The 14,221-nt window shown below is 37.1% G+C and overlaps 1 protein-coding gene across 3 annotated transcripts in view; it reads right to left on the reverse strand.

The window, feature by feature from the left end:
- nek1 (NIMA-related kinase 1) overlaps window positions 1-11,773 on the reverse strand; it is a 42,514-nt gene extending 30,741 nt beyond the window's left edge. For all 3 annotated transcript variants that reach the window (XM_015607348.3, XM_015607349.3, XM_007255233.4), the window contains exons 1-9: window positions 11,661-11,773; window positions 8,151-8,293; window positions 7,885-7,981; window positions 6,336-6,433; window positions 5,675-5,758; window positions 5,503-5,570; window positions 5,311-5,397; window positions 2,948-3,002; window positions 856-1,056 (exon numbers count right to left, since the gene is read on the reverse strand). In XM_015607348.3, the coding sequence (XP_015462834.3) occupies window positions 856-1,056; window positions 2,948-3,002; window positions 5,311-5,397; window positions 5,503-5,570; window positions 5,675-5,758; window positions 6,336-6,433; window positions 7,885-7,981; window positions 8,151-8,267 (807 nt within the window). In that variant the 5' untranslated portion in view covers window positions 8,268-8,293; window positions 11,661-11,773. The remainder of the gene's footprint in view (window positions 1-855; window positions 1,057-2,947; window positions 3,003-5,310; window positions 5,398-5,502; window positions 5,571-5,674; window positions 5,759-6,335; window positions 6,434-7,884; window positions 7,982-8,150; window positions 8,294-11,660) is intronic.
- Window positions 11,774-14,221: the final 2,448 nt, after the last annotated feature.

Genomic DNA, 14,221 nt, shown 5'->3' on the forward strand with positions numbered 1-14,221 from the left:
AGGTAACAAGTTGATTGGGAGTGTCTAACTGGTCTGTAAAAGCCAGAACTGCTAATGAATACTAAGGGATCAAATACTTATTTCACTCCATGAAATACAAATCAATTAATATATATTCCTTAGATTTATTTTCTGGATTTTCTTTTTAATATTCTGTCTCTCCATGTAAGAATACATCTACCATTAAAAATATAGAATGATCATGTCTTTATTAGTGGGCCAACGAAGAAAATCAGCAAGGGATCAAATACTTCTTGGACTCACTGTATATATATATATATATATATATATATATATATATATATATATATATATATATATATATATATATATATATATATATATATATATATATATATATACACACAAAATGATACTTGCTGTTTTTGAAAGATGACACAGTTTATATGTTTCTGGGTATTTCACAAGCTCAGCTTTTCAAATGTGCAATTACTTAACCAGTGAATTGTTTTCTTATTGTATCTTATTTGGGACACAGAATACTGCCTTTTCCAAAATAAAATATATATAAAAAAATACATATTAGCAGATACTTGAAAACATGTTATTGGTACCGGAAGTAAAATAAATGTTGTATTAGTGCATCCTTAAGTTCATAGTCCTACCAAACACTAACTATCTGACTGGTTTACAGTCATTGTGGTATAATAGTCCTACCAATCGATTAATTAGGTATACTATGCAAACTAATAGTGTATTACGAGGAAACAAAGTTAAGATATGGTTAAACCTAAGAGGATTTACATGAATTAAATCATTAAACTAAATTAGCAACTTTGCATGTTTAAAAAATGTAAATATATATTATTTTATGTGTGTATGCAGATGTCTAACCTGTGGGGAGAGGAACCTGTGGATTCTGCGGACAAGGAAAGGTTTGTCCAGTATTGTGCAAACGGATGGTCTCTCACGGGGGTTACGCTTGAACAGAAGTCCCAGAAGAGAACGCAGGTCCTGCGAGTAGTGCATGGACACTGGGGGGTACGAACCACGGATAATCTTCAATACCAGGTTCTTCATGTTCCCAGCCTCAAACTAAAAGCCCATATTTAAAAAAAAACACAAGGCAAAAAGAATGTATATAAAGAGATTAGAACATGTGAATGTGATGTTAAAACATTTGTTTATTATTTTGGTAAAAAAAGAAAGCAGAAAGCAGCTTTTAAACTAAAAGAGCAAACAAATCAATGAGGATGTTTCTCTGCTCTCTCATTTCTTTTGCTGTATTGAGACAACATCTTTAAGCATGACATCTTTAACATGACATATTTAAGCCCTGAGAGTGAGACCACACAATTCCTGACTGTCCTACAGGAAAAAATGGTTTAGACAAAGTTCAGCATTGTCAATATACAATATAGGGCCCCATGTAGCTCCTCCACAGCAACCCATTATGTTATGTTATGAGATTTGTGTAGTCAATCTGTCTCTGCATCCTTTATTATCCACCTTTCACCCTGTTCTTCAATGGTCAGGAGCCCACAAGATCACAACAGAGCCATTGCTTCTCAGCACTGCAGTGACATTGACAGGGTGGTGGTATGATGTGTTTGTGTGTGTGTGTGTGTGTGTGTGTGTGTGTGTGTGTGTGTGTGTGTGTGTGTGTGTGTGTGTGTGTGTGTGTGTATGTATACGAATGGATCAGACATAGCAGTGCTGTTGGTGTTTTTAAAGGTCTCATTCGGCTAAAATCCATTTTTTCTAGTTCTTTGTGAAATGCAGTAGGTCTCTGAGTTGTATATGCATGCTGCATGAAACTCTTCCTCAGTCTCCATTGTCTGCAGTAGCTAGTAAAAGAAAATATTCAGAAAACCGAGTCAATCAGGAAAAGTATGGTGTCTACGTCAACCCGTAAAGTAATATTCATAGCCTCGCCCACCTTGGCTTGTGACCGTTTACAGGCAGAGCTGAAGCAAGCCAGGCATGTCTCGTCAGACAGGAGCTTACAGCGCTAGGAACAACATGGCAGTTCGTTATTTGTGCAAATATAACAATGTTATATGCTTTTCCCAGTAATTTAGAGTTAAGAAACAAATGATTAGGATTTGTCTATTCAACACCACCAGTGAAGTTCAACTGAGGCATGTGTAAACATCGACTCCGGGGTTTTGTTCCAACTGCCTGGGTGGCTCTGCTGCGGCTCAGCTAACAAAACCCCAGGAAAGATTTTTACTTTCTGGACCTGAACTAACCACCTCTGTGTGTTTACATAGGATCTCCGGTGGATTTGGTGTTTTACAGAGACTCTAAGACTAGGTCAGTGGCTGAACTGCACTTAGCAGGGCATTGCACATTTTGTAAAGTAACATCTCGCTGGTGTCGCAGTGCTGTTAGCCCATCAGAGGCGATATGTTTGCATATATGAATATTCATGAGCAAGACCCAAAATCCTTTTTCATCTTTTACATGAAAAGTCAGAAGCTCATTGCTATTGCTGGACAGTTTGTATTGGTCATCCCTTAGTTCTTAATCAGTGGTCACAGGACGCTGGTGGACTATTTTCAGTCCAACAGGGACAATCAAATGTTTAAAAACACTTCACTGTGTCTGTTAATTAAGCCATCTCTAATAAAACCAGCACAACACACACTAACAGCACCATTATGTCAGTGTCACTGCAGTGCTGATAATGACCCACCACCCAAATAATATCTGTTCGGAAGTGATTTTGTGAGATCCGGGCCATTAAATAACAGGGTAAAAAAAAGAGGATAATAAAGTATGCAGAGAAAGTCTGTAGCTGTAGAACTACAAAGTGCTCCTATATACAGTCAGTTTGTGGTTCTGAACATCTCTAAGGAAGTAAACATGTGCACTTGGATTTACTAACAAGATGGGTGTTCAAACATGGTCATACAGCAATATAGAGTAATATTAAACACAAACAGAGACGAGGACCAGAATACATGGGTTATGTGGTACTTACGGCATGCTTTAGCGTGCACATTTCATACAGGACACATCCCAAGGCCCAAATATCACTAACAGACAAAGAGAGACAGGGAAGAGCGGGGGATGAATAGGCACAAAGGCAGGAAATAAACTATCTGCATTTGGCACAGACACACAAAGATACAGACACACAAAGTTTTTCTAATCAGAATAAGTCATCCAAAATCAGGACACCCAACCTATCAAAATGTTTTTGATGTTCAATCTGTTAAACAGGCAGACTTTGCAGATGGTACATTGCTGCTTTGGTCTGACAAAGAAAAAAAAATTCAAATCATATACTAAAAATTTTAGTTTAGTGTGGATCATTACATTTGTAATATTTGTTCTTATATTTAGTAATCTGAAAAGGGTCCCTTGACATAAAGTTCAGATCAAGCTAAAGAAATACTTTTCATACGAAGTCCCCAATAAGCAAGGTAGGTATGAAAGCGTCTAAAGGGTGCATTCATATTTATTAAAACAAAACAAAACAAAACAAAAAGGCATGATTGCACAGTCAGTGCCATTCACTTAAACAAGTAAAAATGTTGCCAAATAAAAACGAAATGGTGTCCACTAAATAATTGTACCAAGACCCCTTAAGCAAAGTCAGGTGCAGTTAAATAGCAATGTGAATGCAAAACAAAACTTCAGCATCTAAAAGCTATTTTCACTCACAGATTATCATCTCTTCACACATTCTAAAAGGGTAAGCACAGAGGGGGTTTTACAATGAGGTGTGGGAACACAGCAATTTTATAAACACTTAGTATAGACACAAACACGAAAATTATACTGTGTATTTAAAGGTTTTCAACATTTTTTAAACCATTTAGTCACTCAAGGACATGAGTTTGTTATTTAATACAGGTTTACCATATGGAAGGACAATAGGAATGCGAAGTTTATTACTGTAGATTAGAATATGACAAGACTTGTGCCCAGTTTTACCAGACTACAGCCTGGTTTGCAAACAACTGTACCCCAGTTATTGTTGGCAAATGGGTTCAATAAATATACAATTAAATCATACTGTTAACTGTATGACAGACTTCTGGGTAAAAAAAAAATCTGAATTGCAAAGAAAGTGGCATGGTTTACTGTACAAACTAATTATGTTTATTTTTTTGTAGAGACCAACAAAATAAGCACGAACTTGCCCCAAAAATGGCAGCTTAATAGTTAGTGTTAAACTAATAGTTAGTGTATAACTTCCAAACAGTTCTTTATAAATACATAATATAAGTCTAGTTAGTTCTGGTTAATTTGAGAGCATATTAGTTAGTAAGACCCTGGGAAATACATATTTTTCTCACTATAATCTACACAGATTTCTCTCCTGAAAACAGTTTATTTAGGTGAGTAAAGCACTTCCATTCATTTACAGTAAGCTGAGATTCCCAGAATTACACTAAGGCTGGGTGCAGCATTAGCATTAGCATTAACTGTGGCCCGACAGAGCTACACTGAGGAACCTTGAGTATTCTGGTAAGCCCGGGCGCCATCAGCTAGCGGTTCGTCCCATGTACCTTAGTTTAACACGGTAAACAAGCAAACTACAGTCTGATATACTCACCTCTGAGTGGCAAAAGAGCTAGTACTAAGCAAGATTAGCAGCTAATGCTAATACTGCTCTAGCAGTGCCAGCCGGGGTTAGCAGCAGGCTATGGGCTGCTAATATCAGCTAGCGGTTCGCCCCACGTAGCTTGTTTAAACACGGTAAACATGCACACTACAGTCCGATATACTCACCTCTAAATAGCGAAAGAGCTAGCGCTTAGTTAAAGCTAATACTGCTGGAGAACTAAACTGAAACTCCTGTATAACGCTGCACTTTACTCATACATAAAGGTGCACTGACAATTTAGGGGAAAATTAAAGATTTTAAGTGCTTATCATTACTAAGCCTTCGGGTTACACAGTTTTTACACAGAAAGGTAAAGATAAAATGATATGACATGATTGTACTGACACTATGTCCATGCCCTTAAAACTAGAATATCTTGGGAAATGCCAAACATTAATTACGGTCTACATACACATATACCACTTGAGGATCCATCAACAGGGGAGCAACAGCAGTGAAAGGACTGGGTCAGGATGATTGGGTTACACTGAGCATAGAAATAAAAGTGCCCAGAGAGATCAATATCTAGCTGAATCTCCAAGCCAACACATGTATTCTCATAGCCTGTGCAGGAATACAGGAATAGCATTACCAATTATCAGCATAATGACTCAGCATTCAGTAAACGTGTCTGTAGTCACTATGTGCCATTTACCATACAAGCAAAAGGTCCAAGAATTTAACATGACATACAAACACAAACATGCACAGATATTTAGAAGCACTACCTTTTGTTGTTGTACGGTTTATTTTCACATATCTCAGGTGAAAGGTAGTAAGGCGTGCCGATGCAGGTTCTGGCCAACTCCACAGTACTGCACACAGAAAACATCCAGTACTACGCAAGTTCTGTACATAAACACAAAAAAATTCTCTTACAGGTTATCCAGTTAAAAGCTGTTAGTTATACAGTGGTTTACCTGTTTAAAACTCTGGCAATGCCAAAGTCCCCAAGTTGTATCGTACCATCCTTAGTCAGAAAAATATTCTAGAAAGAAAGGACAAGCTGGTGAATGCCAACATATATCTAAAAATATTTGGAAAAGGCACTGTGAATGTGCAATAACCTGTGTGCATGTGTGTGAACAGTACCTGTGACTTAATATCTCTGTGCAAGATCTTGCGATCGTGCACATGTTTGAGAGCTAGGCATATCTGCACAAACCAGTCAAGTATCTGCAGGACCCAAAAAAAAAAAAAAAAAAAAACAGAAAAGGAAAAACAACATTAGAAATCAATTATGTTATAAAATTATGTCAAATTAACAGCATATGAGGCCATGCAAAGTGTCCTTTATATGTTGTTAATAAAAATAATAATTAAAAAAAAGACTGTAGTAGTAAACTATATTTTTCCATTTAATAGAAATTCTCCATTCAAAATTTAAATATACAGTTTTGTATGTATTCTTATGAAGGTCACGATCACAGAAAAAAAATATGTTAATGGTTGACAGGGTAAAGACATTAAAATATAACTTCATATAAGAAAAATAAACTTTTTCCAAAGGGTGGAATCTCTCGTACTGTGGCTGCCAATACAAATGAGTCACAAAGTCTAATCACAACAGTGCACTGGGAGGCCACAGCTGACATGCAGTTATAGGAAAACTCCAGCATCATAAAACTGATATATCTGTAAATATCAGTTACTGCAATTACAGTTTTTGTTTATGGACATTTAGACTGTTGTGTGTTGAACTTAGTACCGAACCAAAGGGAATGCACAGGCTTAATTAGAGTGCTCTACTCACTTGCTCCTCAGTGAACAGAACTCCTTTCTGATTATTGATCTTCTTGAACAGGTCACCTCCCTCACAGTAGTCCATAACTATATACAAGCAGCCACCCTCTGCAGAGACAGGCAGGGCAGGGGGAAAACGGTAAAACAGTTTCCAGTCAAACATTAAACACTAAACGCTTCATGGCACAGTTTAAGTACCTCTTTGACATTTGCATTTCATTGGTATATTCATCAAAAGTGATGTACTGCCTTATCACAACAACCAACAGCAGAGTGATTTCTTCTTTGCCCCACTCTCAAGCTGCTGCACAGCTTAATATGGGCTAGCAAGGAATTAGCTCATGCAGATCCTCTCTACAATTAAATTCAATGGCTTTTAGCTTCCTCCATCACTCAAGCTTTGCTGGCCTGTCAAACAGTGTGCTATCTACAGATGGAACATGCAAAATGGGAAGCTCGTCCTCATTCTTTGCTAGAAAGATTTCTTTCAGCAGATCTTATTCATTTTGACAGGTTAATAAAACATGCATTTCAGTTTGACAAGGGAACAACTGAGAGCAGCCGATCAACCAAGGCAAATGTTTGCCAACAAGCAAGTTGAAGATAAACGATAAGCAATGGAAAAGGAAAACTATTACAGGGAGGACCAAAACCTTTGAAATCTCTTTTATAGGTAAATGTTGGGCACTTCAACAAGAGCCTTTGGGACATTTTATCTATAAGCAGAGTGGTCAAGTGAAATCTTTCTAGGGCTGGGCAATATATCATAAAATAATTCAATGCAAAACTTAAAACCTCTAACTAACATAATGTTGCTCAATTGAAATAACCAACATAATATTTTCAATTACTCATTTTCTTATTATGTTAATTGTGCTAAGTTTTTTTTTTTTCCCAATAAATCTGGGATGTGGAAACAACATAAACGAGAACTCAAATGCATAACCAACTGAGACAACTCAAGCAGTACCCACCAAAGACACATTATGTTTTTTAATCAATAAAATAACAGTCCACTCAGTACGGTTGGGCAAAATAGCCCTAAAATAAGATTACAATATTTCAGGGTATTTTTGTGATAATTTTGGCAATAGGACATAACATTCTGAAAAATATTTTAAAAATTCTTATAAATTTGTGCCTATTTCATAAACAGTAACTTGATAAAACAATAATTTATACAGTATTTATACACGAATGTATAAATTAGTGTAACAAAATAAAAAATGGAACAAAAATAAACAAATGTAACAGCAAAAATCTACCACAAAACTAAAGTGCCACATATTTATTGCATGTGTATAAACTTAGATAAATAAAAATTTAATACAGTAAATATTAAAACAGATACAAAACACACAGCTTCCAAAAAATAGCATTATCACAACATGGAGTTTTTTCATGTGTCAACAATTTTGCTGATGTTATTGCATTAGATACAATATGGCGCTCCCCTGTCACCAATCAACAAAATGTTCTTCCTTTTAGCTTAATATTAGCTTTAATCTGAGAGTGGAAACTGAAAACAAATCTGATTTGTACCAAATTAAGGACTTTACCTTCAAAGGACTCCTTGTATTGCACAATGTTAGGATGGCTCATGTTAGCAAGAACTGCCACTTCTTTGCGTGACTCCTGCCTCTCTTTGTTTGACATCTGTGAAAGAACCATCAGTGCAACATTAAACAACCAATCAACCATATAAAAGGGCATTACATTTACAGTTGCATTATGCATTATGTTTACAGTATTACATAAACTGAACATACTAGTAGTAGGTCTCAAAGATATCACATGAGAATTCTTGGAAATGTCAAAAGCTTACTCTAGAGATGCCAATCTCTTTGATGACATATTGATGGCCATCTTCCTTGGACCTCACCAAAATGGCTTTCCCAAAAGAGCCCTCGCCAATCTTCTTCACCTTCTCATATTTGTCCATGTCTGGCTTGATCTCTCATACTGTGGCTGCCAATACAAATGAGTCACAAAGCCTAATCACAACAGAGCACTGGAAGGCCACAGCTGACATGCAGTTACAGGAATACAGGAATCACTGCATCTAAAACTAATATATCTGTGAATAACAGTCAGTTACTGCAGTTTCAGTTTTTGTTTATGGACATTCTGAAATTACAATCGACTTAATGATAAAACTCTGGAATAGGGGTAGGTGATATGGTTCTAAAATAATATCTTGATATTTCATGGTATTTTTGTGATAACATTGCTCTTGGCAATATGACAAAACACTGAATTAAAAGATTTTTTTTTCAAGAATACACTACTGCAACAAAATGAAAATTTTATTTTATTATTGCATATGATATGGCACACCCCTAACTGAGATATTACTAGATACTAGGGTTGCAACGGTATGAGATTTTCACGGTATGATAACCGTCTCAGAAAATACCGCGGTATCACGGTTATCACGGTATCACAGTTTGTTACATATATTATTAAACTGACCCTTAAAGAAATTACAACAAAGTTTTTTGTTCAATTAACTATTTATTGTAGAAACCTGGAACAACTATATAGATAATGTCTCCTTAAAAAAAATAAACTGTACACCATTAGGTGAAGGAAACCAGGTTTTTCCACTACTCTTAAGGTCATTAAGGGTGTATATAATATATATATATATATATATATATATATATATATATATATATATATATATATATATATATATATATATATATATATATATATACACACACACACACACACACACACACACACACACAAACACACGTGTCACACATTACATGTCCTCTAAGAAGTAAAGATCCTGTGTTTAAACTATTCAGTACAATTATTTAAGTTTAAATTATTTAATATCTGATAAACTGAGTCTGAGTCTGGGTCAGTGTCTGATCAACAACTGTTGTAAACGTCCGTTTTACTGCCAAGTTGGTATATAACCAGATAGAGGGGATTTATTTCTGAGTCTGGTTTTAACATATGAAAAACAGGCACGTCAGAATTTGAAAATTAACGCATGTAAATGAATGGCGTCTTTCACATCCAGTCCGGCGAGCACCTTTACACGGACACGTGAATCCGTCGTAGCACGCACTTCACGCCTGTACCTGCGTGCCCAAATTTCGGATAACTCAGCGCTTTTGCGGGCGCTTACCGCATGGGTTGTGCACGACTACAAAGAGATTTTATTTATGTTCAGATTAAAATTATAAACTAAACACATACTTTGCGCTGCACGGCGGGGTGGTGTTCTTGGAGATGGGAGAACAGGTTTGACGTATGTCCACCTTTAGCTGTGACTTTACGGCCACATTGATTATAAATCGGATAACCATCCTCGGGTGCGTTCGGCGGGTCTCTGAAATAGTCCCACACTGCTGATTTTAGTTTAGCCTTTTTTTAGGCGGACGGAGATTTGTTTAGTCTGATGCACTTTCTGCTGTTCTCACCGCTGTGTGCTGAGCAGCTGAAGCGGAGCAGAGTTGCGCATGCGCGGGTGAGTTTCTCCGCTGGCTTGCGTTTTACCGGTAATAAGCAAACACACACGGTATGATAACCGTGCATTTTAATACCATGGTATACCGTGAAACCGGTTACCGCTGCAACCCTACTAGATACTAGATATTTTTTCAGATTTGTAACAAGTCAATGATCCATAATGTCATGATACTAATAATGCACTTTAAATATCTCCATATATCCAGAACTAAAGTAAAATGAATGATACTGGCCAGATATAATCTGTCTTTAGTAAATACATCATGCCAAATATTGCTAAAGTATACCCTGATGTAATACTAAGGGGTGGGTGATATGGCACGATATTTCAGGGTATAATGACGTTTACGATATACAAAAATGTTGGCAATATGAATGCGTACGGTATAATATGACACACCTCTATTCTGGAGTACATAGGAATTGGGGACCAATGTAAATATCTAATAACCTAAAAAACATATATACACAGCTCTGGAAAAAAATGAGACCATTTAAAAATTATGAGTTGTTTTGATTTTACTTAATTGAAAACCTCTGGAATATAATCAAGAGGAAGAGAAATGATCATGAGCCATCAACCCAAGCTTAACTGCTTAAATGTTTGCACCATGAGTGGCATAAAATTATCCCAAAGCAGTGTGTAAGACTGGTGGAGAAGAAACATGCCAAGATGCATGAAAACTGTAGTTAAAAACCAGTCTTTTTTCAGAGCTGTGTACAATGTACAATGTGTACAATGTACAACAATCAGTCAATCAAAACATATGTCCAACAGTGAAAAAGTTTTTTTTTTAATACACATCATAGCACAAAAACTAAACACAACTAAATAAACAAATAAACGTGAAGCAGATTTCATCCTGTATGCTCACTTCCCAATTACTAAGCCATTCTACCTCATTACACAACATATTTAATGCCTGGCATCGAGAGTTAACTTGAACATCCTTGTATCTGGTCCAGTATGGGTTATAAATCAGTTTATTTCTCGTTAAGCCAGAGTACTGCCCTGCGGAGGGGCTCTGGTTCCTCCCATTGAAACGAAGGTTAAATATAGACGCCCTGCAGACTCCCAGATAGCACCTTATTACAATTTCCATCTGCTCTGTGCACTGACCAGAGCAGCTTTGAGCTTTAGAAAGAATCTAACCCACGAAAGGCAACATAGAGATATTAAATGAAAGAGCAGTGTGTTAAGAAAGGAATCAAAAGCAACCGAAAAAGCAGGAGAACACACTGTGCAAATGGGCTGCTGAATTAAAGATGATGTGTCAAAAATAATTATCCAATGGCCTTTTATCTCTCAAGTTATAAAGGGAGGGACCTAGACAGATGTGAGCTACAGCAAACAAATATTTTTAATTTTACTGTCTGAAAGTGCAATCAATTAGGCACTTCGAAATTCTGTTAATGTGTAACGTTAGGCCATATAGGACTATAAGAGGAGGGGGCATCTAGTTCATCGGTTTTAAAGCGACAGGAGGAGTTATAGGAGTGTGGGGGTGCAGCTGCAGCAGCATGATGATGATGATACTACTGAATTAGCCCACTCAGGTAAAGCGTGGTAAAGTATTGGTTAGGCAATTAAGATACCAAACCGTGCAGCAGGATCATAACACAGACCCTTAAGCGCTCCCTTAGCTAACAAGAATCATCCTCAGCAGCAGATCAACTGTTAACTGGTTAGTTTACCGCTAGCTAACTAATTACCGTCTTCTGCTCGCCAGCCAGCCCGCTAACATGGCTGCTTATATACCGCTGCTGAAACCCTCAGTTCATCAGCTGCTGAGGCACCGGCGCTGTTATATGAGGACTAAACAGTGAAGAAAGAGAAAGGCTGTACCTGCCCGTCTGTAGAGTGAAGAAGCTCCTACAGCTCCAAACCGCCACATTCAGCTCTGTTACTCTGCTCAACCAAGCCGCCTCTATAGCCTGACGCGATTAAGAAACACAGCTGTCTTATTGGTTGAGCGCTTGAGTTCTGTGTTCTGATTGGTCCGCTGATCTGTCAATCGATCACGCAGCCGACAATGGGTTAGGTTGTGAATGTTTGGTGGGAAATCTCTCCTAGCAACCGTCACCGGCTGGTACAAGAGACTGAACACAGAAGTACTATAATAATAATAATAATAATAATAATAATAATAATAATAATAATAATAATAATAATAATAATAATAATAATATAGCCGCAAGCGGCGATTTACGGGGTTCGAGCGTTACAGGCAAAGAGACCTCTGGAGGCCAGTTAGGCTTAAAACATGTTGCCGGTTGACCGGCATCGCCAAACTGGATGAGGATGACCAGCATGACCGTGAAGACCAAGCTAGATTACCAGCATGACTAATCTGGATGACAAACTTGTTGACCATATTGACCAAGCTGGAAGACCATAATGACCAGACTGGATGACCAGCATGGCAAAGGTGGTTGGCCAGTATGACCAAGCTGGAAGACCACCATTACTATGAGGACAAAGCTGAATGACCAGCAGGACCATAATTACCAATGTGAATGGCCAGCATGACCAAGCTGGATGGCCAGCATAACCAAGCTGGGTGACCAGCGTGACCATAAAGACCATAATGGCAATGCTAGATGAGTGGTGTGAGTAAACTAGTTGAAAAGCATTGATAAATTGAGCTGTAGTGTTCATCAGGTTTTATGTGGTGTCTTACTGCACTCTAGTGCGCATTTGGTGAAACAAATTCAGTTCTTAAATTGAAAAAACACAAGGCATAAAAAGGGCATATAAATAACCCGTATATAGTATATAAGTTTTGACCTGATTAACATTCTGCCTGTTAAAAGCTTGCTGGAATGTGATTGGCTAATAGTGACCACAAAAGTGTCCATATCAAATTTTCATTTGGTGTACCATTAGTGCATGGGCCACAGATGATAATTGGCTAGGATGACCTTGATAGCTTGTATGGTTCTAGAGAAACAGCTATCGAGTGTTATAAGTGTTAAAGACATTTTACTGCACCATGGTAGAACTCATTTGCATATGGCGGCCATATTGTTTATAAATGTAAAGATTTTTTTTAATAATTATTGAGGAGTAAGCTCTGCTGAACTGTTTGACACCAAACATGTCATGATTGGTCAAGGATCCAAGGACAAGATCTCAAAAGTAGGTTTTGCATATTATGCAAATTTTAAAAAAAATTAAGTGGGTGGAGCATAAACAAGAATGACCCAGGCGGCTGACCAGCATGAACAAGAAGGATAAATATGTTCAATTAAGCAAGACAAGCAAGATTGAATAAGTTCAGCAGAGCTTTAATTTAGAATAATTCACCTGTAGCTGTTCCACCAAATGACCACCAGAGCGCAGCAAGAGACCACATATAACCTGCTGGAAATCTATCACTCTATCAGAAAGACAGAACATTCCCTATCAGTGTGTTTCTATTTATTAAAAAGAGAAGAAACGTCCGATTGGGCTCCAAATTGGTACTCATGATCAAGTGGTCTGTATATACATGTATGTAAATTTGTGTGTTGATAGGGTCAAAGGTTCCTGACTTCTGACCATTTAGGTTTGAAAAAAGTGATAATACAGGCTTATGGCCTACAAAATGGCTGTTGCTCTTTGGCCATATTAGAGGCATAAAATATCTGAATTGGCTCAAAATTTGCAAACAGGATCACAATATCAGTCTATATATGTATGTCAATTTCTGTGTCAATAGGGTCAAAGGTTCCTGACTTCTGTCCATTTAGATTTGAAAAAAGCGATAATACAGGCTTGAGGCCTACAAAATCGCTGTAGTTTTCCAGCAGTTGTAGAGGCAAAACATGTCCGATTTGGCTGAAAATTTGCAATCAAGATCAGATTATCAGTCTATATATGTGTATAAATTTGTGTGTTGATAGGGTGAAAGGTTCCTGTCTTCTGTCCATTTAGGTTGTAAAATAGCGATAAATAGAATAAATTGAAAATAGTTATTTTTTCACTGTAGAGCCTACTGAAGACTTATTTGGCTCATACTTGGCACATGTACTTCAAATGTCATTGTTAATTAGTAGCTTCAACAGTTTTGGCATGTTTTAAACTTTGACAGAGTTTTGGCCAAATAACTCTGAAAAGGCTTTCACGTACATGTTTGATCAAGGTTTATGGGCCTCAAATAGTTAAAATGTCAAGATTTTTTTGATAATTATTTACCTACAGGGTCTCAAGATTGCATCAAGACCAAATTTGTTTTGATTGATTGAGGATTGAAAGACAAGTTCGAAAAGAGACATTTTTACGCTTTTGGCCATTGATGAAAATCTTTGCATTTTTGGTAAACACATGTAATTACAAAGTTGTAAAGGCTACAGCAAAGTATACAACTAAAAAAGAATAACAAGCCTAGGCCACTTGTACCTTTAGATATAACTGATTTTCTGCTA

The sequence above is a fragment of the Astyanax mexicanus genome, chromosome 1, assembly GCF_023375975.1.
Source record: "Astyanax mexicanus isolate ESR-SI-001 chromosome 1, AstMex3_surface, whole genome shotgun sequence".
NCBI lineage: Eukaryota > Metazoa > Chordata > Actinopteri > Characiformes > Acestrorhamphidae > Astyanax > Astyanax mexicanus.